The sequence below is a fragment of the Hippoglossus stenolepis genome, chromosome 14 (assembly GCF_022539355.2).
Source record: "Hippoglossus stenolepis isolate QCI-W04-F060 chromosome 14, HSTE1.2, whole genome shotgun sequence".
In the NCBI taxonomy this organism is placed as follows: Eukaryota; Metazoa; Chordata; class Actinopteri; order Pleuronectiformes; family Pleuronectidae; genus Hippoglossus; species Hippoglossus stenolepis.
The window spans coordinates 4,456,572-4,481,655 of record NC_061496.1 but is presented as its reverse complement, the minus strand read 5'-3'; the positions used below and the strand labels follow the sequence as shown (position 1 = coordinate 4,481,655).

At 41.5% G+C, this 25,084-nt stretch overlaps 2 protein-coding genes and 1 long non-coding RNA gene across 5 annotated transcripts; 1 reads left to right on the top strand and 2 right to left on the bottom strand.

Moving 5' to 3' along the window:
* The first annotated feature begins 80 nt into the window (after window positions 1-80).
* LOC118120972 lies at window positions 81-2,439 on the top strand. Its single transcript, XR_007034831.1, has 3 exons — window positions 81-232; window positions 559-644; window positions 797-2,439. It is a non-coding gene; the product is annotated as an uncharacterized LOC118120972 (long non-coding RNA).
* Window positions 2,160-11,753, bottom strand: LOC118120971. Its single transcript, XM_035176533.2, has 16 exons — window positions 11,673-11,753; window positions 10,122-10,591; window positions 9,060-9,245; window positions 8,918-8,959; window positions 7,868-7,986; window positions 7,455-7,620; window positions 6,900-7,025; window positions 6,491-6,534; window positions 5,882-5,981; window positions 5,592-5,806; window positions 4,836-5,016; window positions 4,545-4,628; window positions 4,169-4,314; window positions 3,623-3,864; window positions 3,375-3,484; window positions 2,160-2,996 (listed from the first exon to the last, which is right to left on the bottom strand). Exons 2-16 carry the CDS (start codon window positions 10,260-10,262, stop codon window positions 2,856-2,858), a joined length of 2,043 nt encoding a protein of 680 aa, XP_035032424.2. The 5' UTR covers window positions 10,263-10,591; window positions 11,673-11,753; the 3' UTR covers window positions 2,160-2,855.
* hps3 (HPS3 biogenesis of lysosomal organelles complex 2 subunit 1) lies at window positions 11,275-24,970 on the bottom strand. Of its 3 annotated transcripts, none has more exons than XM_035176528.2 (25): window positions 24,892-24,970; window positions 24,204-24,406; window positions 24,048-24,119; window positions 23,302-23,395; window positions 23,009-23,082; window positions 22,684-22,896; window positions 22,355-22,406; window positions 22,093-22,181; window positions 21,593-21,710; window positions 21,111-21,264; window positions 20,820-20,902; window positions 20,414-20,588; window positions 20,031-20,112; window positions 19,773-19,924; window positions 19,445-19,546; window positions 17,127-17,235; window positions 16,564-16,823; window positions 15,490-15,667; window positions 15,035-15,268; window positions 14,580-14,777; window positions 14,242-14,445; window positions 13,624-13,728; window positions 12,910-13,116; window positions 12,700-12,787; window positions 11,275-12,415 (listed from the first exon to the last, which is right to left on the bottom strand). In XM_035176528.2, the coding sequence occupies exons 2-25, from the start codon at window positions 24,279-24,281 to the stop codon at window positions 12,288-12,290; spliced, it is 3,249 nt and encodes a 1,082-aa protein (XP_035032419.2). In that variant the 5' UTR covers window positions 24,282-24,406; window positions 24,892-24,970; the 3' UTR covers window positions 11,275-12,287. The 3 variants fall into 3 exon arrangements, with proteins under 3 accessions (XP_035032419.2, XP_035032420.2, XP_035032422.2); XM_035176529.2 differs by having other exon boundaries at window positions 22,355-22,403; XM_035176531.2 differs by lacking the exon at window positions 19,445-19,546.
* Between the last annotated feature and the right edge of the window lie 114 nt (window positions 24,971-25,084).

Below are 25,084 nucleotides of genomic sequence, written 5' to 3'. Positions count from 1 at the left end.
GCTCCAACCACAACAACTACAGTCCCAACCACAACAACTACAGCCCCAACCACAACAACTACAGCCCCAACCACAACAACTACAGTCCCAACCACAACAACTACAGCCCCAACCACAACAACTACAGTCCCAACCACAACAACTACAGCTCCAACCACAACACCTCCAGCCACAACTACAACATCTCCAGCCACAACTACAACACCTCCAGCCCCAACTACAACACCTCCAGGTAACTGATTTCAAATTGTCATGACTTCATAATGTATATTATCCCAGTGTGGTTTAAATAGAATTTGGGCAGGATTATATTTCAACCGGAGATAGATTACAATCTAAAACATAATATGGTGGTTATGTATTTTTCATTCATTCATTTGTTAATAGTTGACACAAGCACCACAATGTTAAAAAAAACATTTGGGCAATATCCCAGAAAGTAAATCAGTGACCACAGTTACTCTATTCACAAGGAGTGTTTTCACATAGAATAAGTATTTAATCATTCACTGTTGTTTGAATTAATTTCTAAATGTTAAGCGTTGTCAATCCCTGCAGGCACTGCAGCAATAATATATCTAAAAATGAAAATCACCACGTATGGTGAGCTCAGCAATGGAACCATCGCTGAGCGTGTCAATCAGGTACGTAAAACAGAAATGTTAAAATAACTCTTCCGTTAAATCTCTTCACTCAATATAAACCACGATAATGCATGTACACAATACAAATGGATGGGGTGAAGGAAATGAGATTGATCTTCTGATGTCTATTCTGTGTTTTTCTCTCCATTTAGTTCTTTAGAACGACGCTCCTGAACAGCACAGACTTCACAGTGAACGTGAAAACCATTGAAAGGGTCCCATAGTTGCCCCATAGAAGCTCCATGGGGACAGAGACTGTAAAAAAAACAATTGTACTGGTGGTATAGTTTTAACACAATGTAAAAGGGGAGTTCATCATAATGATTTTATTATATATGGAAAGAAATATTTGAGTTTTGTGACAGTTAGCTAAACACATCAGATGTAATTGTGCTCCACTGTGCTGCAAAGATCCACAACATCTATTTCCAAACCACCAGAAGTAGCTGGATTGTGCTCAAGGTGCATGAGAAGGTGTTTTGGGGGAAATGCAGAAGCTTGGAAGTCCCCTCATGCACCTTTTATTTTGTTAAATAACATGTCAAATATTTGCAGCACAGCACAGTTGATTTTATTTCCCAGGATTGTAAATAATAGAGAAGTGCATTTGACTCAAGTGTAAAGTTATGAGCACAGTAAGCTGGGAATCTCAAACCAAGAAATTTGATCTGTCAAAGAGGTGTTTTTTATTAATTGGTGTCTGTAGTTCCCATGCTTTGTAACTGGAGCAGTAGCTGTAATGCTGGCCCAAGTAGACAGGAAACTCACAAACAGTTTCCCGCTCACTCCTCCCTTCATTTCTCATAAATGTGATAATGATTCACACAAAACACCGGCAACAATAACCTTGGTGAGCTTCCTTATTAAAGGTCGAACCACAATAGGAATGTTAGGTCACTATTACTGGCCAAGTCCACCGTCACCTCAAATGAATGTGAACTTCCTTTGTCTTGCCATGTCGAGAATTAATTCAGACTCGTCTTTCCAGTTCACCAGAGGAACAGCATGTGAAAGCACTGCTTGTTAGTCAGGTGGTGCTGGGACATTCTTCATGAAGGTTATAAAGCCTCTGCAAGCACATCATTGTTTCTGTTTCATGGTCTCGAGGCACCATGAAGGAATGGATAAATTTTTTTTTGGTGGTTTTTATTTGACCCTGTTTCAGTCAATTTAATGAAGCATGAAGTGTTAAATACGTGTAAAAGCAAGTTTAACCCTTCGTGATCATGAAGTATAACCTGTATGTATCCGTCATGTCTTACTTCCTTGCTGCAGGGACTCTTCAGACAGAGTCAATATTATCATATGATTATTTTACAATTCTTATTTATTGTTCTTACATGAATTTTACACATTGGCTCCAAACCCCCCCCCCAACCAACCCTCACAGGATAAGCAATATGAATGTATAAATATAGAAACTTATTTAGTTGAGACACTTGATGAATGAGTAAAGCAGTTATGTTGTGTCGTATCCTTTCGAAAGATAAATAAAGAGGCATATTAGCGTGAAGCGTCCATTCATTGTATTCTTTAATAAATCTTTTTTTTTTGTTTGTTTTTAAAGCATACAGAATACATATATAAAATTTGTTGAGATCACCAATTAAACATGTTTTGAAACAGATATAAAAGAGGGAAAATGTTGATTATCTAACAATGCTCAGTGTATGAAATTACAAATAACAGCTGTTCTGTTTAGATGTCACAGATATCTGTATGAAAATATGTACAAACTGGAGATACAGGAATTTAGCATTGTTTTTTGAATAACTATTAAAAGTTTAAAAGAAAACTTATCGCGTGGAATGAATTTGTGACAACTGTAGTGTGCATGTATCGTACAATACGACACAATTCCTCCAGCCTCATCTATCATCTACATACCTTATGGCCACAATTGACTTGTTTCCATGACACAAAAGAAATGATTGTGTGCTGCTCTCATACACCTGACTCTGAATGAATGAAGCTTTAAACAAAAACTGAGCTCAGCCTTGTCCTCAGGTTACAGGAGTTAAAGTGACAAAAGCAACTAACTGTTCACAGACCATCACTTAAACCCCTCACCGTGATGCAACTCTCGTCTCAGTCTCATTGTTAATGTCTGGCAGAATCCTCTGAGCGCCACTAAGTCAGTTTTTAGCAGGACCCAAGGTTTTCAGGAGGGCTTCCAGTTCCTAAACCCGTCATCAGTTCTGTGCACATGTCCTATCCGTCTCTCTGGAGATGTGTGAAGCCCAGGGCCTCGTGCACGGCTCTGCTCAGCAGCGCCAACAGATCCACAGCCCCCGCCACGGCCCTCGGCAGGAAGAGCTCCAGTGCACAGGTGGAGGCGTGGGGGAGACCATCCTGGAAAAAGAATTCAAAACAAAAGAAATGTGACATGAAGATTGATCTTGAAACTGAAGAAAAGTGGTATGAATCATATCAAGGTGAACAGTTTAGATGTCTAGTCTTTAAAAAGTCACATGTTTACCTCTGTCAAAACTTGGTGGAAAGATTGTACTTGGCACAAGAAAGATCCAGGAATTTACTTTAACATTGTGATAGTCCTAGTTGTGGAACAGGTATCTATGAGTGCAGTTTCGTGCTGCTTGAATGAATTTTAAAAAAGGGACCGTCAGGCCTTGATGGAATCATGTGATCTACTGAGAGTCATTCCAGTTTGAGCTGAGATTTCTCTGTGGACAGCTTGGTATCTGAGTCTCTGATCTGAGGAATGCCTACCTGGGAGTAGAAATGCAGCGAGATCAACCTGGGGAACCCAAGAGGAGGCAGGTGATCAGCTCCTGTGATGAAGGCCAGGACGTCCTCAAAGGAAAACTCTGCCTGATCATCTGATGGTGCACACGGAAGAATTATTTGAATAAAATGCTCTCTCAGTACAAGCTGAAGCACTTCAAAAGACACAGCAAACTTCCAGAAGAACCCCAGGGATGTCTAATCTTTACTTCCATCCATCCCTCCGTGCTTACTGTTTATGAAGGTGAGCACCGTTTCCCAGTGTCCCATTGTGGCCTCCTCAGACGCCCTCAGCTGGGAACCTACGTGGCTGTAGCAGACGTGGAAGAGCTGCTTGAACTCCTCCAGGGTCAGAGGCTCCTGCCGTGCACTCGTCATCACTGGGACAAATGCCTCCCACTGGGACTGTACCGTGTCCCACAATCCACCACAGCTGTTCATCCCCTCGGTGAACTGGGAGATCATACTGGCCACTCTGACAGACAGCGGAGGGACTCGGTTAGACAATGAGACTCTTTTTTTTAATGTTTTAAATATTGTTCTTTCTTTGTTGATCTAGTGCACTTCTGTCTGTCCTGGGAGAGGAATCCCTTACTTACAGCTCAGGCGTTTTTATTAAAATCTAGTCAAGGGTTAAAGACAGAGGATGTTGCACCTTGTTAAAGGGATAGTTCACCCAAACCCTCATTATCTACTCACCACTATGTCGATGGAGGGGTGGTATGCGCTCTACTGAGTGCCCTCCTAGTGTATGTGTGCATGTCTGTGTGTGCATGTACCTGTTGTAGATGCAGTGTTTGACCAGGCCCATATAGATGGCTGGTATTTGATCGGAACTGGCTGAATAGATCCCAGAGATCCCGCAGCTCGACACCCAGTCACACAGACTGGAAGACAGCAGCTTTGCATCAGTACAACACTGCAACTGGAAGAGGAACATTGTTTATGTATATACACGAGCAAAAATACCAGAAGAGTGTGTTTTCTTTTTCAAGTTGCACATTAACATTTATATTTTACAGAGAAGGGAGAAAAAGGTTAAATACATTTGTCCAGTGTAGAATTTAAGTTTTTAATGCTCTTATTCCTTCATGTGCCGAGATATGAATAAAAAGGAAGTGTGTGTGTGTGTGTGTGTGTGTGTGTGTGTGTTACCTGTTGCAATCGCTGCTGCACTTCAGCGTCAGCAATGTCTGCCGAACTGAAGTCCTCCAAAGATGGATTGAGGCCACACATCAACTGTAAATACATGGTTTGAAATGCGTTACAAAAAGGGACCATAAACAGTTACATTCTGACATCATTACCTCTGTGAATCTTTGGTTTTTATAAAATTATACAACAACAAAAAACAACCTCTAAGTCTATCTCCCAGTTTATGTGTGAGTTTATGTATGAACTGTGTCACAGATCAAAATGTAGGTCAGTCAGTGTGTAGCACTCAACCTGGTAAAGTGCAGGGTGGAGACAACGCGGTCCTGGCCCGCCCTGAGCCAGAGACCAGCCAATCAGAACGCCCGCCTGGTAATACTTCCTGTCTTCAAGAGCTGTGAGGTCATGGGTCAAAAACAGGCGTCCTGGACGACCTTCGAAGACAGAACTTTGCTGCAGCTCCAGAAGAGTCAACCTGTGTGAGAAGAACTAATGTTTAGTGAGAGATGGATGATTTTAAAATGGTGAATACTTCCATATAAACTGAATGTGTAAGTCTTCAGTGCTGCAACAGCCGCTTTGACTAAATCATTTAGAAAGAAGACATAGGTGACGACTTGCTGTTTGTCGAGTGACTTAGGTGATGGACCTTTGGTCAAACAGCAAAAGTAACTTTATTTTAAGTCACCTTGTGCATGGAGAAGTGTGACAGGCAGAGTTATCTGGCATTTAATAGGCTAAATATGCAATTTGTTTAAAAGAAGTGATCAGGAAAATAATGATTAATATCTAAACAGTCTGTAGTTTGGGGATAATAATGACTTTGCAACACAAAGCGTCCAAATGTCTTATTATGAAAATATCAGCTTAAATTCAAGTTTTATCATGTTGGAGCTCAGGCTGAAAACCAAAAGATCCAGATTTATAAATAGTCGACGAGCAGAGGAGCGAGAATCCACAGAAAAACTGCACCAGGAACATGGAGAAGCAGCTTATCACAGTAAAACTATAGCAAATGTTCTTCAGGTAAAATACGAGATAAATCCCAACCTGAAGAACTCTCTGAGGGACCCCTCGTGTCCGTGGGTCTCCTCTCCACTGAAGGAGATGATGGGTGTCGTCCGGAAACAGAAACCTGGACTCCTCACCACCTTCTCAGCTCCGCAGAGCAGCTCTCTCCTCCTCACCTGGATGTGGGTTTCTACATCTGGATTCACGTTCTCCTGGCGGAACAGTCTCAGGACGGTGTCCAGGTCGAGTTGGAACTACACGCCAGAGACAGAAATCATGTCCTCTCGGTTCGTAGAATTTCTTGGGACTGTTTCATCGAATAAACTCACCTCGTCCGTGGTCCTGTGCACAAGAGGCTGCATCTGCTCTCCCTGCTGATTGTCTCCATCATGGCAGCTCTCTGTGTTGGCCTCACGACAAAACTGCTTCCTGATAAGAGACAGCAAGCTCGTACATTTATATAATTCAGTAATACGGTTCATTTTGTAAGTTTTCTTCAATGGAGCCCAACAGATTCACATTTCACCCATACAAATTATAAATGTAAGTAAATGATGTATATATAAAAAAAAAAACACATCGATATCTGCATTTAAAAATGTTGCCAATATGCACAAACATTTTAATTTTATTTGACAGAATAAATAATGCAGAAATGATGTGCATTTAAGTGTATGTACATTTTATTATTTTCTTTCTTATTTTATTTTCAGGCTCTATTTATTTGGTAATAAAGATTATGGTTAAACTGTAAAATATCACATTTCCATTACATTTCTTCATCATAAGAGTTTGATTTTTGAAATCTTAGAAATCATTGCCAATGTTTCTAACATATATAAATCAGCCGATAGTTTGGCATCGGACATTTTTTAATCCCCAATATCGGCATCACCCCCCACAAATCCATATGGATCCGGCTCTAGTTTCTCTCCCACCTGTTCACCACAGGCGTCTCCTTTGCAGACGTCTCACATTCCGCCTGTTGAAAGAAGGTATTTTAACTTAGTGCAGTGTGGAGGAAACGTGAATATTAAATGAATTGGTGCCAACATCCGCTTTTTAAGCAACATACCAATAGTACATCCCCATTTCTGTCAGAGCACTCACATCACATCACATATATTTACATCATTTATGTATTTAATGTCAATACAGTCCACAGATCCCGTGTGGTGAGTGCTAAAGCAGGTGCAGGCTGACGGGCCTCAAGGGAATCGAACTCTTTAAAACGAGAAACTTCCTCACACACGGACAAACATTTAGAGGAGGACGATTTAAATGGGAACAAAAACTGATGAAATGTGAATTTGAGTCATAAAGTAAAGCAGCGGTGGTTCCTGCTACCTGCGGCTCGTCCTGCTGGGTGAGGATATACAAAGGTCCATTTCCAGAAATCCTGAGCACCTGCTCCCCCGTCCAGCCGTCTGCGGGGGTGTCAGGGACAAACAGCGCCCTGGATCCCTGCAAACACTGGGAGCACAAACCATCAAATATAAATACACAAAAAAAAGAAACTTTTTTTTTTTTCTTGAATCCCAGCAGTCGTATTAAATATTCTACCAGGGAGAAAAGCTAAATGTCCAATTATGTTTTTTTCATAATTAACTAAATATTGTATTTAAAAATTCTGTCTCCATTTACACGACCAACATTAAGGTAAACTTCAATATATGTCTTCAATTTCCACTGTACACTGTATTTCTTGTATTCGTATTGCATAGTTACTTGTTTACTACTTTTAACAGATGCAATCTTATTTTACTTTCCCCTCTGCCGCTGTAGCATGACCGTTGGACCACTAAAGTAATACCTTATGTTAAATTGAATCTGTGAAAACCAGGTTTTAATTCTCAGACTTACATAGAATGAATGAATATAGAAAAAATTCACCATACACACCTGTAGATACATGAAGGAAAACCTTTGTCTCGCAGACTTCCCCGTGAAGAGCATCGCCAGCCGACTCTCCATCTGATTGGCCGACCAACTGTAGTCGATGGTGATGCGAGCGGCCATTCCCATGGCAACCAGAGCGGCTCTTTCTTTGCCTTGGGGAACGATAGGTCTACAGGGACAGAGACAAATATTTACCTGGTCGATTAAATATTTTGCTATTATTTCAACATAAAATACAACAAACAAGACAAGAAAAACAAAAAACAGTTAATGGTCCTTCAACATCCTTTTTATTTACAGTTTAAGAATATTTATACACAAAAAAAAACATCAAATCCTGGAAGCTGTGGTTCACTAATTGTTCAGGGAGGCAGATTGTGTTCTCTTAAAGTAAAGATGTAATGTCACACACTCACCTCTCCAGCTGTGCCAGGTCGAGGTCTCTGGGTAGACACATCACGTCTTTTACCACCAGTCCACACCGCTGTGGAACCAGTCTCCTCCATTTCACACGTCTCACTTTGTTTGGCAACAGCTGCAAAAGACAAATACTGATAAATGTCACATAACCACAATACGTCTTTAACACGGTTTCTCATTTTGCTCCGGAAGCTTCACGTCAGACAGAAAATAAATTTGCCATTAACGGAAACTTTTAAAAATCTTAAGATTTAGCTGCAGGTATCACAGGAAACAAGTGAACCAAAAGAGAAAATTAGCATTGAAATGATCGGTTGATTAAATAGTCAATCAACAAATAATTAAAAACAAAAACAATTGAAGTAATATAAATAAATTGCAAACTGCTTTTCTGTATCTCAAATCATTATAAACCAATTTTCATCAAATGACAAACTCTTACTTGTCTTGGTAGAAATTTGCAGCAGGCATTTGTACCTATTTTCTGACATTTTTTATGCTAAATAAATAATTTATCAAAAAACCTATATGACAGTTGATAGATATATTAATAATGAACATAAAATAATGTGAATATAAGGAACCAAAAGTGAAAAATAGGCAAATAACAACAATAAAGAAAAGACTGAAACATGCAAACAACTGCATCCTGACACATGAAGACTACGTGATCTACCTCATGATTAAATATTCAAGTTTAAAATGTACTTTTAGTTGATTTTGATGTGTCAGTGACATAAACAGCACTTTACTATATGATGGGATTCAGCTCAGACAATAGATTGGTCAAAAGAAAAGTGTTGATTGATTGACAAACTGATTCATTCACTGAGTAACAAACTCATTTAACTGCAGCCGCTCCTCATTGTTCTCAGGGTTCATGTATAAAAGGGCTTTAATTAGTTTGATCACTGTAACTGATTCAAAGTTAAATACATTCAAACGGGGAGGTGAAGGTTTGTTTCATCAGGAGCTGCAGAAATCTGTGCATTTGAATCCAGATGTTTTGCGAATGACCGATATACATAAGGATCATGTGACTTTACCTTCACAGACTGACTCTCGGACACTTTGAAGGGAGGAAACACCTGCAGAAAGAAAAGAGGCAAATGAACAGAGGTTTTTCAATAAACAGAAACATGTTTTCATATACATGTTTCAAACCCAACATCCATCTTCACCACTCACCTCCATCTCTATCTCTATCTCCTCCATGAAGCCTGCAGGGACAGGGCTGCAGGGCTCAGTCTCCTCCCTGGCAGGGGGCTCAGATTTGGGCTTGGCCTGCTGCCGGGGCTGGGTCTGGACCTCGGCCTGGACCTCAGGCTCTGGTTCCCTCTCACAGTCGGGGAGCAGAGGATGCTCCAGGTGTCTCTGAGAATAAGATGAGGAAGAGGAGGTTAAACAACAGTTTGGATTCTACAGAACTAACACAGCAACACCACAGTTAATGTTTTCAAGGGTCACAGTTTGTGACCCTTGAAAACAGGATAATTCCTCCATGTCTAGTTATAATATGATCAAAAGTAATTAGTTTCTGTATTTGTTTCACTTGCATATTTATCAGAGGTAGACTATCAAGTATAATTATTTAAATAAGCAAAACTGTTGGAACAGGAATTTGTTTTTTGTGGCTTCTTATTTTTTCAATTCTCTGATTGGATTTTGGGAATTGTGACATATTAGCAGCTAAGAAATAGGTACACAGAATTCTGTTATTCTGTTGTGGTGCTGAAACAGTGGAAAATATATCAAAAACAAAAAACATGAACAGTTTTCGCTAGAAATAAATTTCAAAATTCTTAAATGCATTATGCGAGCACAGAATGTTTGTCAAGTATTAAACCACAAAGAGTTAAAAACCTCAAACCTATAACAGGGACATTGTTATCTTTAAAAGTTGAAATGATCCAAGCATCTTAAAATCAGGACAAATAAAAGTAAAGGTCAGATACCAGAAGGAACAAGTGACAAGCTGTTTTTATCTGAGATTTGAAATAATTATATAATGTGAGTTTCAGTGCTACAGTTTAAATCCAGATTTGAAAACAATACCATCAACTATTTTATCACATGATCTTAAACCCGTCAGTCACATGAGCTCATCAGTTCCCATAGATTTCACATGTTCCTCACTCTCCACCTGCAGAACATTGGACTTTGTGTTGGAGTCCAGGCTCCTGCTGAACACAGACACATGAAAACTACAGTTTGAGTTGAGTTGAAGCTGCAGAGATTCAGACGACCCACCTGGTGGAAGTTGTATTCCTCCTCCTGCTCCTGCTGCTCCTGTGTTGTTATCACCAGGCACAGCTCCTCTGAAGAGAACAGCTCCATCTCTATGTTTTCTGTCATGGTCGCCAACATCATCTTCTTCTCACCCAGCTTCATCTCCTTCAATTCTTTACTTTCTTATATATGTCCCTGCCTTGTTGTTGTTCTGCTCCAGTTCCTCCCTCAGTTAGCTGCTGAACCTCCAGATATATCCCTCAGGAGGAGGTGAAGAAGAAGGAGGAGGTGGTGGTGGTGGTCTTCCAAACATGTGAACAGCTGAGCTCTTATTACCTCAAGGTGAGATCCATCAGGGTCCACAGCTCTGATTGGCTCAGGGTCGTCCTCTCCGGCTGTGATTGGTCCTGTGATGACGGCTCTGAGGGTGTCATTGGTTCGGAGGTTGGTCGAGAAGCTCTGGTTGGTTGAGCAGCATCTTTACAATTAAACTGATGTGATGTGAGTATTTTAAAATAAGGTATTAAATCCAGAGGAGTGAGTGTAAACGAGACGTCGACAAATAAACAACTTTAATGCAACTGATCAACTCCTTTTCACAAATCCTTTTGTTTTCATCATTAACCTGATGATTGAGTCACTTTTAATTGATTACCCAACCAATATATACTAATTCCAATATTTGTACCATGTCACAAAATACTTTATAAATATAAAATATACAAAAAAAGGAATTAATGAAGAGTGGGATTTATATGCACTCCCATAAAACCCACCTCATGTTGAAGTTTTTAAAATGTGTTTTATTCTGTGCTTTTACTGCATTTGTATTTTTTTACTTTCAATCTTAATAATTTATACTTTTTTTGCATTTTACATTTCGTATTGTGGATTTTATATATCTTGTAATGCACTTTTAAAAAGCGATATATGATGTGAATAATAATTATAATAATACACTTTGGTGTTTTTGCTCGTCGAGTAAATGAACGATTCCTGAACTCTGCTGTCAAACATTAACAGACTTCATGACTGACAAAATAACTTGATGACTGATCTAATCTTCACATTTGGAACAAGAGACAAAAGTGCTGAGTGTTTGTTTAGAGTCAGACACACCCTCTCTCTGGTGAACTGAAGTGACACAACACACACCACACACACGCACACAATAATCTGTAAACAATGTCAGTCAACTGAAGCAGCAGCACAACATTCCTTTATCCTGCAGGAGTGATTGTATTATCAGACACTTCATGCAACTCAGGTTAACAACGTGTGAGATACAGTTTACATTTGTTCTTTACTGACTTTAAATAAGAAGCATGGATATTCAGATTTTTGTTGTGGGGAGGAAAAGGAATAAGGAATTTGTATTTTTATTTAAATGAAATAACTTTTGGGTGAAATGGTGAAACTATGTCATGATATAGAATATTTCAAGGTTAGTTCCTTGCAAATATAAATAATACAACAAAACATGAAGCTCTAAAATATTTAACACAGATCTCTGCAAACAATGACACAGAAGAACACTTGCAGGACAAATCACCACAGTAGAAAATACTCAACTACTTCCTGGTTTTGCTGATCAGTTTTTTTGTCTTGGGCGTAGTAACATGGAATGTTTTCACTGACGGTACAGTTTGTGTTTTTATCTCATTGTCAACCAACAAAGCCTGAGTCAGAGGGTTTGGTTCAGATCATAGATAATAATGATGGCTCCGCACAAGTGATGCCAATCATCCCCTGATGACTGATTGAAGTAAAGGTCATAAACCCGGCCTTCTCGCAAGATGGCTGCCCCCGCATCTGGGATATATATTGCTTCTTGTTTGTAAAACCAGAGGAAGTGGTGGCGTGTCGTCCATCTTTATTCAAAGTGTGGTTTTACAGTCATCTTGATGTTTCCTAACTACTTTAATTTTAATACTGACACAATGATGATATAATATAAATATACTGTCATGGTTTGTGAATTACTGTCATTGAAGTTTTAATCACTGTGTTTGTTTGGCTAATCCACCCAAAGGGCTGGTCATTGTGCTCCTATTATAGAATCAGGATTTTTCTTTCAGTGATGAATCATCTTCAACGACGACCGTTCCCGATCCTGAGTGGAACGTTAACCTTCTGCCACCAGCGGTGACACATTTGTCTTTGTGTTATCGTGCGTGTCAGCGTGTCTCAGGCAAGCAGGTGTCTCTGGCTACATGTCAACAGGTGAGGCAGGAAGTACGATGCCGTGCCGTCGTCAGGTATGAGTTCCAGGAACTGTGCTGGGCTGGTCTCCGTGGCAACCACCACCAGTGTTTCTGTTGGGACGAAAGCCACATTACACATTAACAGAGCTTTTCTCTTTGTCTGACCTCCAGTGTCTTTGGGGGGTTTTCTTTCACTCTCACAATAAATAATATACGATATAAAGGTCACTAAGTTAATTTCTTGGCAGTTAAGAGTTAAAATTAGCCAATTTTTTTGTAACTTTGATCAATGTCAAGTAAATATGAGGTTTGACAAAACTACAGCAAGAAAGCGTCTGGCCTTAAATGAATAAGAGTCTGGTGCTTTTGACTGTACTCGGGGGGAGTGCTTCTACCTTTGAGAGCAGCCAGTAGGATGCTGTTGTCCGCTGCAGCTCTCGTGCGATCACACAGCTCCGGGAGCAGCTTCTGCCACCACAACGCCTGCAAAGAGCCAACATGGCCGTCAGACTCTGAGACACTCAAACATAAACTGGTCATAAATATCAAGTTAAACTAAATAGCAGCCATGATACAGTGCGACGGGGCCCCAGGTCCGGACGCACCATGTGTCTGTCCTGCAGATGGTGGTTAGCGAAGGCGATAATGGCCTGAGGACATCGGTCCAGCAACTTCTCTATGCTGCTGTCAAACTGCCCCCTTCTGGTCGCGCAGAGGAGGTGCAGGCTGAAGCCCCACAGGGTTTCCTCCGACAGACGCTCCAACAGAGGGAGGACAGAACCAATGGACATGGACGGACCACACAGGAGAGACTGAGGAGGGGGGCAGGAATGACGAGAGTTAAAATCACTGCACAATGGCAGCTGAAGGGGAAAGTATGTCAAGTTTTACTAAATAAAATAACACTTAATCTTTTCCTTTCAATTTAAAAAGAAATTAAAAACACACCCACGTGCACACCCACTTATACTCTAAGTATTCATTAATTTAAAACCTGCTGAGTTTCTGTGCTTACGTCCTAAAAGTTGTTTTCTATTCAAAATACTTTTAAATTATTGATATTTGCAACCAATAAAACACAAGATTTAAAGTGCAGTTGATGTCCCAGAATCACAAGATATAAAAACTGAATTACATGAGCTGATCTCTGAGCTCAACAGGATCCATTTTATCAGTTATCAAGATGTTGAAATAGTCTCCTCAGGTCACAGCTCACTGTTTAGCTCACGTTCCATTGCTCACTTACATCTGGGTTGGATTATTTTTCCCATATGCAGCTTAATTAGTAGCAAACAATATCATGTTCATGCACAAATTACCTGCAGTTTGTGTAACGCCTCCTGGTGCTGGAAGTTGGTAGTGTGAGCTGGACACAGAACAGTGAGCCACGGGTACAAGGAGCCGTAATGGGAGCTGGAGTTGATCTGAAACACATAAATATGCTGTCATCTCGGAGATGATCCTTATCGACGTGAACAAAAAGTCAATCGTTTGTTTTGGCAGGTAACCAAATTCTCACCTGATGGAACTGGAATTACCGCACTGCGTGAGTATACCTCCGCCGACCAGTGCAGTTCCAGTCTACATATTTCTACATGTACACGGATTCCAGATTCATATAAGGTCACTGTGACCTTTGACCTTTGACTACTCAAACATAATCACTGTATCTGAAAATCTTGATCAAAAGTTGAAGAACTTCTCTTAAGCACTCTTGAGGAATCATCATTCAAAAGGATGTGAGGTCACTGTGACCTTGACCTTTGACCTATGGCTACCAAGTCAAGTCAATATTTTCACCAAATTTGGAGAAATTCTCTCAGGGCATTCTTGGGATATCGTGTCCGTGGGAATGGGACGGACGGACAACCAGACGACATAGTGCCTCTGGCCTCTGGCTGTCGCTGGCGTGGAGGCGTATAAACAGATAAACTCACCAGATCGTCAGCGCTCTTCAGCGGCCTGCGTTGTGGACGAGTGCGAGGAAGGCTGGAGTGTGCGCCTGAGTTTGTGTGCGTCAGCCGCTCGATGTAGACAGAAGCCAGTCTGAACAGAAGCTCCTGGATGACAACTTCCTGTGAAGAGGCCATGAGCGTCGCCTCCCAGAAATCCACCAGTAAGCAATTCTCACAGCCCAGCTCCTACACACGCACACGCACACACACACACACAACACACCAACACACACACACACACACCATGTTTTCATTGCTGTTCTCTTTGGGATCTTTCATGTTCAACTTATTCAGGTAAACACTGCGACACACACACACACCTTGAATATGTGATCAGCCTGTTCCAGCTGAGCCTTGTTGTTCTCATGCAGAGCCACCATGCCGGCTACCAGCAGTCCTGGCTGGGACTTTGACAGCTGGCGAGTCAGCGATGTGGGACGAACGCGTGTGTGCGGGCCGCCGCCTCCACCGTGAAGCAGGAGCCTCGGCTCGTCGATGAAACCATACACCAGCAGCATCTGAAGAAACACACACACACACGCACGCACACACACAAACTTTATCTCTACAATCCAGTGCAACATAAATCAGAACAGACAGCGCTGAAGCACATCATTTGTCATATTTGGGTCTGAATGAAGAAGAAAGACAGACAGACAGACAAAAAGACAGACAAAAAGACAGACAGACAGACAGACAGACAGACAGACAGACAGACAGACCTACATGCAGAATCAAGTTCACGTTATCGTTTCTTCTTCACTTCTTTTCTCACCTCGGGATGTCTGTCCATCAGCTGTGTGTACTGTGGCAGGTCGTCTAGACGCAGCATCATGGTTGCCATGGTGATGGTCAGTGGGACCGACACGCCAGCCGTGGCCTCCAGATGTTGGAAAATTCGCAGCGTCCGGGCGGGACTGATGTTGGTCATGGACGGGCTGGCACACACGCTGATGATCTCTGAGGGATCTGATTGGCTGAAAATGTCTATGACCTCATCGGCTGATTCCTGTGGGAAGGAGGATTCCTTTGTTTTTTTTTGTTATTTAGTTGTTTCTTTTGTTTTATTCATTATTTTTATTTCACAGGTGTAAAAGAAAGAAAACAACTGATAGAGTTTTATAATTTCTTCTGCATTTAACGATAATTACGAAATTATGGAGCATATTTTTAATCTTATCCCAAATTAAGACATTTTAAATGTGACACTGTTATTTATCGAGCGTGTACCTGACTGAGGCTCTGCTCCGTTTCCTCGAAGAGGAAATGTTTCAGGTAAAACAGGAAGCCGAGGCCATAGGAGTGAGGGCTGCTGGGAAGTGGGCGGTTCCTGACGAGGACCTCTGTGACTGACAGTCCGGACATCCTGTAGTACGGCAGAGCCTGGTGACAGTCCTTCTGGCTCGCCCTTCACAGGAGGGGAGAGAGAAACAAAAGGATTCGTGGGAAACGAAAGCAAATCTGAGAACTACATTAAAATACTCATTCTAAACCTGCCTCTTTGGAACGGGCTGTTTGTTTGACCTGTGGCTGGTTGTACGTTTCTCGAACAACAATAGTGACCTGGAGGAATTGAACCGCATCAAGTAAACACCTGCTACTGGACCACAGAACCCTGCAACTGGTTCTGTGGTACAAAGAACGGTTCACCTGTTTCTTCAAAGTTCAGTGAAGCTCGGCTCAGTACGCAGAACCTGAACTGGAGAATCAGTCATTATTATCGTTATTATATTGAATGTATCACGTGTTCAAATCGAACCAAATTCAATACTGCACTTCCTCAAGACCTTAACAATGCACATGCGAAGTGTGAAGGTGATAAGATGAACAGTTCTCACACACAGAGATTCCTCACACTAAAGTAAGATAAAGGGAAAATCTCCAAGGAATTAATAACTTTAAAAGATAATTAAAAAGGAACAGAAATGAATCCTCTGCAGACAAAGTGCAAAGCTCTATTTGTTGCCATTAAAAAACTGGTTTAGGGACATTTCAGGAAGGTTTTACTTAAAAGTGCAAGGTTAACAAATGCAAGAGATAAGGATGTTTAGCCTGCATGTGTGTGTAGGTGTGGGTGTTGTGTTAGTTTGACTTTGATTGACAGCCACGTCTCTCTCTCTCTCTCCTGGTATTTAGATTTCTCAGGTTTTAAGTTTTAAACAGATGTTGATCAGACTCTGAGTAAAAACAGAAACCAAAACCGAAAGCTCTGAAACTCAGAAGTTCATTCTGGGTTTTCCTATTAAAACATAGAAGGTTTGGTTCAACAGTTTCCAAAAAGAGAGAACATTTCCCATCATGCACCTGCTGTAACAGTCTCCCAGCTGTGCACAGTTCTGCCTCAGAGCCTCCTGCACTTCTTGTCTCTCTGTCTGTCCCTCCGTCTGTCCCTCTGTCTGTCCCTCCGTCTGTTTGTCTGCATCTTTCTGCAGAGACACCGTGTGGTTGCCCTCGCTGCTCTGCTGCAGTGAGGAGGCGCAGAGGAGGAGGTGAGCCTCACTGAGGAGGTGTCGGAGGCTTTGGGCCTGTGGGTTGGTCTCCGAATAGTGTCGGCTGTACTCCACCTGACACACACACACACACACAGGTCATCGTACAGACTCACAAACAAACACAAATCAGTGTGAGACAATCTTATAGAGCAGTAAGACAAAATTATAGTCATTTCTTATTTGATTTGTGATGGAAACAAGTTGAATAATTCTTACGGCACTGATACATTTTTAATTTTCCCATGGCTCATACTCATCAGTTACAGAAAGCAGAACAGAAAAATAAAAATAAACATAAGAAATAAGAGAGAGAATAAGAAATATCCAGCCACAAGAATACTCATTCAGAATATATCAGTAATAAGGTGACGTTACCATCTCTCGGTAGAGCACGAGGGGCGAGACGGTGTCGACCACGTACAGGTTCCATCCATGTCCGGCTGCGCTGGTTTCTTTAGGAGAGGAGATCGTCCACTTCCTGCTCCTGGGGTCAGTTACACAGAGATATTCATTCAAACTGAGAAATGAGCTAAATCTAATCCAAAGGGGGGAAATTAATCTCAGAGTGAGTTCGGTGTCATGAGTCTAGAAACTGAGGTTTTCTTATTTGAAGTTTCCTTAAAGCTTTAGGAAAGTAATGGCCTCTTTCATTACTGTGCAATATTCACATGCACGCCAACTTTCACTGTGTTTTTTCCTATTTGTTTCTGTTATATCTTTTTCCTGCAAATGTATATTCTGTTTTGTAAATACATATTTTATTCTATTGTTGTATATTTGATCTCATTATCATTGTTCGGTCTTTATAATATGATGCACTCATCCTGTGCTACTGCACTTTCTCTACCCATAATATCTATAGTCTAGAGTGAAAGATGTTTATTATGTACATATCTCCGTATTTTTTAAATTTTTGAATTCTATTGCCTACCTTTATTTTCTGTTTTGTACTTACCTTACCTTATCTATGGCCTCATTTACTTCATCTGTACTACATCTGTAATCTTGAGTCTTGTCTTTTACTCTGAAACGTCAATAACACCTGTTTAATTCTCCTCCTGTTCCTTTACCTTCATGTTTTCTTCTGTTGTAGAAAGTGAATTTAATCTGTAACTGTTTCTTTACTGGACACTGATAACACACTGAAGACAAACACACTGAAGACAAACACACTGAAGACAAACACACAGGTTTTCCATGAACAAAGATGGAAAAGGATTCTTTCTATGTGTCACGACACATGTGAAAGAATGCCAGGGAGGAGGAGGAGGAGGAGGAGGAGGAGGTGATGCTGTGATGATGGAGACGACAGCATCTTCATCATCAACACTGTAGAATGTAATAAATCACTGTTTATTACTAGATGTAGAACTACAGCTTATTTCACACAAACTAATAGTTAGTGAGCTGTTAGGTTCAGGTTAACGTGGATAATGTGTGTGTGTGTGTGTGTGTGTGTGTGTGTGTGTGTGTGTGTGTGTGTGTGTGTGTGTGTGTGTGTGTGTGTGTGTGTGTGTGTGTGTCATGGCAGCTTCGACGCATCATGTGGCCTCAAATCTGCATCATTTAAAAAAATTGTATAGATAGAATATATATAATAATAGAAATATATAATATCACGGCCGTGACTGGAAAATGATAGTAAAGTGTAGTCAATATTATTAAGTTCAATATAGAGATTTAAAAATCAAATGATGGACCACTGACGGAGGAAGAGTGACACCAGATATGAACTTTCTGTAGTTTCTACATATCCGGTCAGAGACTATAATCTGGAAATGTGTGTTTAACGTCCATTATTGTCTGATAAATGAAAAACGTCAACACTCTGCTCTGCCCCCGGTAAATAATGGTAGGAGCCATATGTGTAGTTGATACTACCATTCAAATAAGCACCTAACAAACAAAGATGGAACCTGTGTCGTGAAGCTGGATTATTCTATTATTAGAGCAGCTCCACACATGATTAGTCTGTGAGCAAAACGTCTCCACACACACACACACACACACACACGCACGCACGCACGCACGACACGCACGCACGCACGCACGCACGCACGCACGCACTGGGGGAAGTTAGGCAGGTTACGGTCGTCTAAGTTTGGGAACTAAAACAGGATAAATTGTCACTTTTAGACCAAGCTGCTAAGTCACACAGAAATTTGAATCATTGATAAATTATAAATTATATTTATATATTGTATTGTCATAAATGAACAGAAATAATTGTCTCAAGCCGGGATTTAATAAAAACAATTTTTAGATACTATATGGTTTCTTAGCCGGAGTAGTTGATGTAAAGCCTCAACATTTGCATTTGAAGGAGGCTTAAGTTTTTATTTAATGCTAAATAATTACATTTGGCAGGGAAATATAAAAGATATTCGTCATAGTGGAAACTTTCCACACACATTCCAGTTCAGGCTAATAACCACTATTATGTTGCAGCTAGTACTATTGGTTTCACTGGAAAATGCAAAAACACACAAACCAGCTGCGTCACAGGACGCTGGGAGAAAAAAGCTTTTGTCTTTTGTTGTGTGACATCAAAGCTGAAACCTAATCTCAGGATTCGGTTCATAATCATTTTACGTGCGGGTTTTTTTGGTTTTGAGGGATTTCCTGGTGCTGCAGCTTGACTGAAAGAGACAACAGAGACTCGGGGTGGGGGGGGGGGGTTGGGGTTGTCTTACAGGAAGGGGCGTGACAGAAAGCTCTCCAGAGCCGGCGTGGTTGCGGGGTCGATTCCCACCGCCAGGAAAATACCAGTCAGCGTGGTGTGTTTTTTCAACTCGCTAAAACCACAACACACACGCGGTAAACAGGTTTATAAATACATGCCTGACTGCACACACACATCACAGCGCTGATAAATACCGAATAAACGTACCCTGCTGCCCACAGGGAGGAATCTGACGGCCAATACCATATTCATGTGTGTGTTCATGTGTTGAAGTCTGTATATGGTGTGTGTGTGTGTGTGTGTGTGTGTGTGTGTGTGTGTGTGTGTGTGTGTTTTACCGGCGCTGTGTGCTGCGTTCGCTCTCGTCTGGCGTCTCCATGTCGGCGGCAGAGAGCAGGATGACGTGGCGGCCGTAGACACACACTGAGCGCAGGCCGATAAACAGCTGCATCCGGAGGGCGCACACCTCCAGGCTGCAGGGCGGACAGGCCTTCACACACAGACACACACAGGGAGATGCACAGACACAGGTTTAAAAACAGAGACAGAGAAAGGCTGTAGGTTCAGTTATATACGAGTCAGGGATGAGTCCATACCTTCATGGTGGTATCGATGTAGGGGTCTTCCATCCTGGCTGCTACGGCCGCACAGCGCACTGTGAAACACTGCAACGCATTCCTGACAGATAGAAAATACAAAACTACACATTGGACCACTCATTTTCAACTGTTCACAATATGGTAAAATAAACAAGGATCAATCAGGAGGGGAAAAAAATTATCATTGAGTTTTGGAACAGGTATCAGTGTTTGTATAAAAAATTAAATATATATATAAAGTATGGTAAAATGTTTGATTTAAATTTCAGAGGAGTCGTGAGGCTGAATATCTGTTGACAGGATGATAATCGTGTAGTATCAAGTACTTTAGATCGGTAAAGAATAAACGATTTCCATATCAAATGGGACTGAAGACGTACTTGGTAATGACATGCAGCAGGTGGTCTGTTAGCACCGCCTCCAGGACCTTCTCTGGATACTGATAGGCTGAGAGCAGCTCGACTCCGCCCTTCAGACTGTACAGGTAGCCGGCGTTGGGGAGCGAGAAGAAGCAGAACACACACGCTGGTTCCTCTGTGGACGCTGACTGGCTACCTGCAGAAACACAGACACACATCATAACAACAACATACATCCAAAAGGGTGAAAAATGCAGAGCAGCAGAAAAACTCTTCAGCTTAACAAGTAATTCAGTCAGTCATGGTCCTTAAATAGTGAATCTTCTGTGTAATTAATACAAATCAAACTAAACTAAAGCTGATTCAGATCTGTACTAGAATAAAGAGTCATTTTGGTTCTTCCTCTCCTGCCACATGTTGTACTCACTGGTGTACAGCGGGTAGAGCTGCAGGGAGTGGAGCTGCGTCTCCTCCACACTGCAGCCCTGGAAAAACTCTGGAGTAAAACGCCTGCAGGAGGGAAAGGACCCAAGTTAAATCTAAAATATTCTCTCAATGTAGATATATAAAGGTCAAACTCAAACAAACACACACACACACACACACACACACACACACACACACACACACACACACACACACACACACACACACACACACACACACACACACACACACACACACACACACACACACACACACACACACACACACACACCTGAAAAGAACATATGACAGCGTGTACTGTCCTTTGTCCTCCAGCCCCGTCTTCTCAATGCTGACAGGGATGTCACAGTCTTTAGCTCGATCACCCAGCAACTCCTGCTGCCTCGGAATGAGCAGGAGGTCGGACTGGTCCTCCAGAGGATCGTCTGCACACAGACACACACACGTGTTTCTTAATGTTTCAATATTAACGCAGATAATCCCTAATCACTATTCATGCTGCTGCTTTGAACATCACTGTGTTATCATCACATCACATTACTACTGCAATACTGTAATCTTTGTGTTCTGTGTCTAATTGTTCTTATATAATTCTATTTTATTCAACTGTATTCTATTCTATTTTCATTCTATTCTTTCTTTACTTGTATTTATTCTGTACTCTGGCTGCTATAATACCAGAATTTCCCCAATTAAACATGAACAAAAATTAAAGACGGGAGAAAGCACTGACGGTGTCACGTGTGTTATTACCACATGTATTTGTGTCCGAGGAGTCGTCCGGGGTTTGAGGTTCAGAAGATGCTTCCAGTTTCAGTACGAGCACCTCCAGCTCCGCCTGCACTGCAACATATCCTCCACACAGCGCCACCTGCAGGAGGGAGCACAGAAGGGGATTAAGTGAGTAAATTCAATTTTAGTTTAATCAAAGTTCAGGGAAATTATAGAGAAGTACTTAGGATGTCTATGTTTTTTTTCAGGCATATTTCTGTAAACCAACTTATAAGACATTTAAATGCACATTTTTCACGTTTCGAGAATTTCAGCAAAGTTGAAGTGAGTGAACAGGACAAAAATTTCTGCATATTTATATAATAATATCGGACAACAACTCAACAAAGTAGTTATACTGATGTACGTACTTATTATATACTATAAAACACTGCTATTATTTACTGCTGTGACTGTGCAGCAGATAATTAAAAAAATTAATTACAGGTAAAAGATTTTAACTGAAGAAGAGACTGAAATACCTGTTTAAGGGACATTTTCGGAAGGTGCACGATGACGGAGCGTTCAAAGTCCAGGATGGAAACATTTTGGTTTGAGCTTGAGGTTTGACCTACGAGTGGAAAACAAAAGGTCGGAGGTCAAACTGGCTGGAGGAGGAAACTGAGTCATTTAAGTCTGCGTCCTGCTTGAAAGTGTTTTCCTGTTTTCACTCATCTTTTGAGGTGATAACTAACAAAATGAGCGTCTGTATGAAAATGTGTTGTGTGTCTTTCCTTGAGTTACCTTGACTCTGACTGGAGCTCTGCTGAGTGTTCGGCCAGGGACTCTGACTCTGCTGTCATTTTCCCAGAGAGAGAAGAATTAGGCCATTAATACATTTACTGAATCAAAGAATCTGCTTATATTGATTATATTAGGTCCCATATGACAAATACATGTTTAAAGGATGAAAAAATAAGACCATGGTGATATTTTAATAGTTTCTGAGAGCTGAATATTTGCAAGTCATGGAAAACGATAATGGTGACCTCAACCCGCACTAATAGAAAAAGAGGTGAGAGGTAAATATGCTGTTTCATTGTGGTAAACTCCTTCATTAGCTGGATTGTTACCAGGCTCTGCTGGTTCGGTCTCCTCAACGTGAACAGAACCAGGGTTTTCTCGCAGCCGACCAGTAGGTCCCCGGTGACCGAGCAACACGCCACAGCCACAGGATGCTCCGACAGGGGGATCTCAATGATCTCCATCTGCACTCCGCCCCGCACAGACGCCCCCCGCAGCAGGTGGCCCAGCAAACGCACCCCGACACGGGCTTTCCCCTCGGCCTGAACAGAGAGCAAGAAAAAACTTGACTGTATTTATATAGAGCTTCTCTATTCTTATCGACCACACAAAGTACTTTCAGGTACTTAAAGTGCTTGTCTGGTCGGTGTGTACCTGGTATCTCCAGTTGGTGTAGGCTCTCAGATAGGTGGCGCTGTTCTTCTCCTCAATGGTCACCAGGTAGTCCCCTGGAGGAGGAGGGAGGAGGTAGAAAGGATGGATGATAAAATGTTCTCTCTAACTCAAACTGTAAGCAGCACTGCTGTCAGCTGACTTGTTTGTGTCAAGTCTGAAGAAGGGAAAGATGCTTCCAATGAATGTGTGTGAAGTTTCTCCTGCAGAGATGGTGTGTGTTAAAGGTAGAGAGATGGAGTGTGTTAGAGGTGAAGAGGAGGAGGTGTGGTCACCTGTCTTGCTGTGCTGGATGCTCCTCACTGTGCCCATGGTGGAGAAGCGGCAGATGAGCGGGCAGCCCTCCTGCTCCACACTGTACGCCTCCACCTTGGTTCAGTACAACACAGTCAGTGAAATGCAAACGCTCCTTATTTCTGAATGCTCGACACTTACGAATTAAGATAATCGGGGTGCGACTCATGAATATTTGCACAAAATGTTGACGTTTAACTTCTAATTATTAAATACCACCTATGCAAATCATTTCTACCACGCTGAGAGTAAAGAGGAAGTATCCCTGAAAGAAATCCCCTTGTCTGATCTTATCTGGTTTAATTAACAATTTACTTTTCACTGACAAGAATGAAATAATGGTGGAAACTAATTGTTTTTTCTTTTTAAATTATTTAATATCAACACACAGTCGATTGATTTTAATCTTCAAGTGGAGATAATATATATAAAAAAATGCATTAAGCTGTTTTCAGACATGAACTCTAGCAAAATTCTGGAAAATTGTGTGTGTACATATTTTTATTTCTGTATTGTATATGTTCAACGCGCGCCTCTGACTTGTGTTTAGTCTGTGGATCCATTTGACAAGTTATAGCATCTAGAAGACAGCAATGATTACAGATGTGAGGTATGAATGACTCTGATGTCATTAATGCACAGTTCAGAAGATGTTACTGAGTCACTATTTCAATAAGGTTCTTGCAGATAAATGGAATAAATGAATAAATAAATATTGATGGGAAACCTTGCATCCTCCAGAAGCCACCACGAACAGAGCTCCACCTCCACAGCAGACCAACCCGGGCTCCTGCTCCACCTGAGCCGCAGACACACAGCAGATAAGACGTATTAACAGAGATGTTTAAAAGCTGTGACTCGTTGCGAGTGAGGCTCCACCGACCTGCACTATCTGCTGCGAGGCGTAGGGATGACAGTTGTACACGTGCACCATGTTGGCCCTGCTTCTTGGAGAGCTCATTGACTTCAGTGGAGGGCGGAGATGTTTGTGAGCCGCAGACTGTGGCTTCTTCTTCTTCCTCTTCTTCTATTGGTGACGTGGCGAGGCAGAGAAACCCATCAAGCTCTTCCTCCTCTGTTTCCCCCCTGGAGGAAGATCAAGTACCATCAGAAAGCAAGTTTTACTCATTCACATCAATGCAATGTTCCCTCACAACAGAAATGAACGTGGATTGTAGTTACCCTGCAGATGAATACATGAGTTTATCCCTTGTGGCACATGATGGTGTCATTGTTCTCTAACCTGGTCACATGCTGCTACTTTAAAAGTCAATCCACCACAATAAGAGCATTAAAAATAAGATGTTAGAGAAACGACACTTCAAGACACGTGTCAACAAACTGAAAAGTAGAAATAACTTCTGAGTCGAACGTGTATTTGACCATTTCTCTGTGTGACAGCAGAGACTGGACCAGTTTAATCGATATCACATGTCCCAGTCTTGTGATCAGCAGCAGCTCTTTTCACATTTAAACTCACATTAACTCAGTTTGATTATCGGTGCATTCGCATTTTGATCGCTGATTAAAACCCTCGATACAAAGTGCAGGATGGATTATTGATCATCTACCTTCTCTGCTCCGTTTCTTCTCCTCTTCCTCCTTCACTCTGCACTTTTATTGATTTCACGCTGCAACACAGGAAGTCCAACACAACAACACTGAGCCCCGCCTCCTCTCCACGCTCATTGGCTGCTGCGCCAGCTTGTGCTGCGTCCCCACGTTCCTATTGGCTGTGGGGCTGTCGTGTAGAGTCAAAGGGCG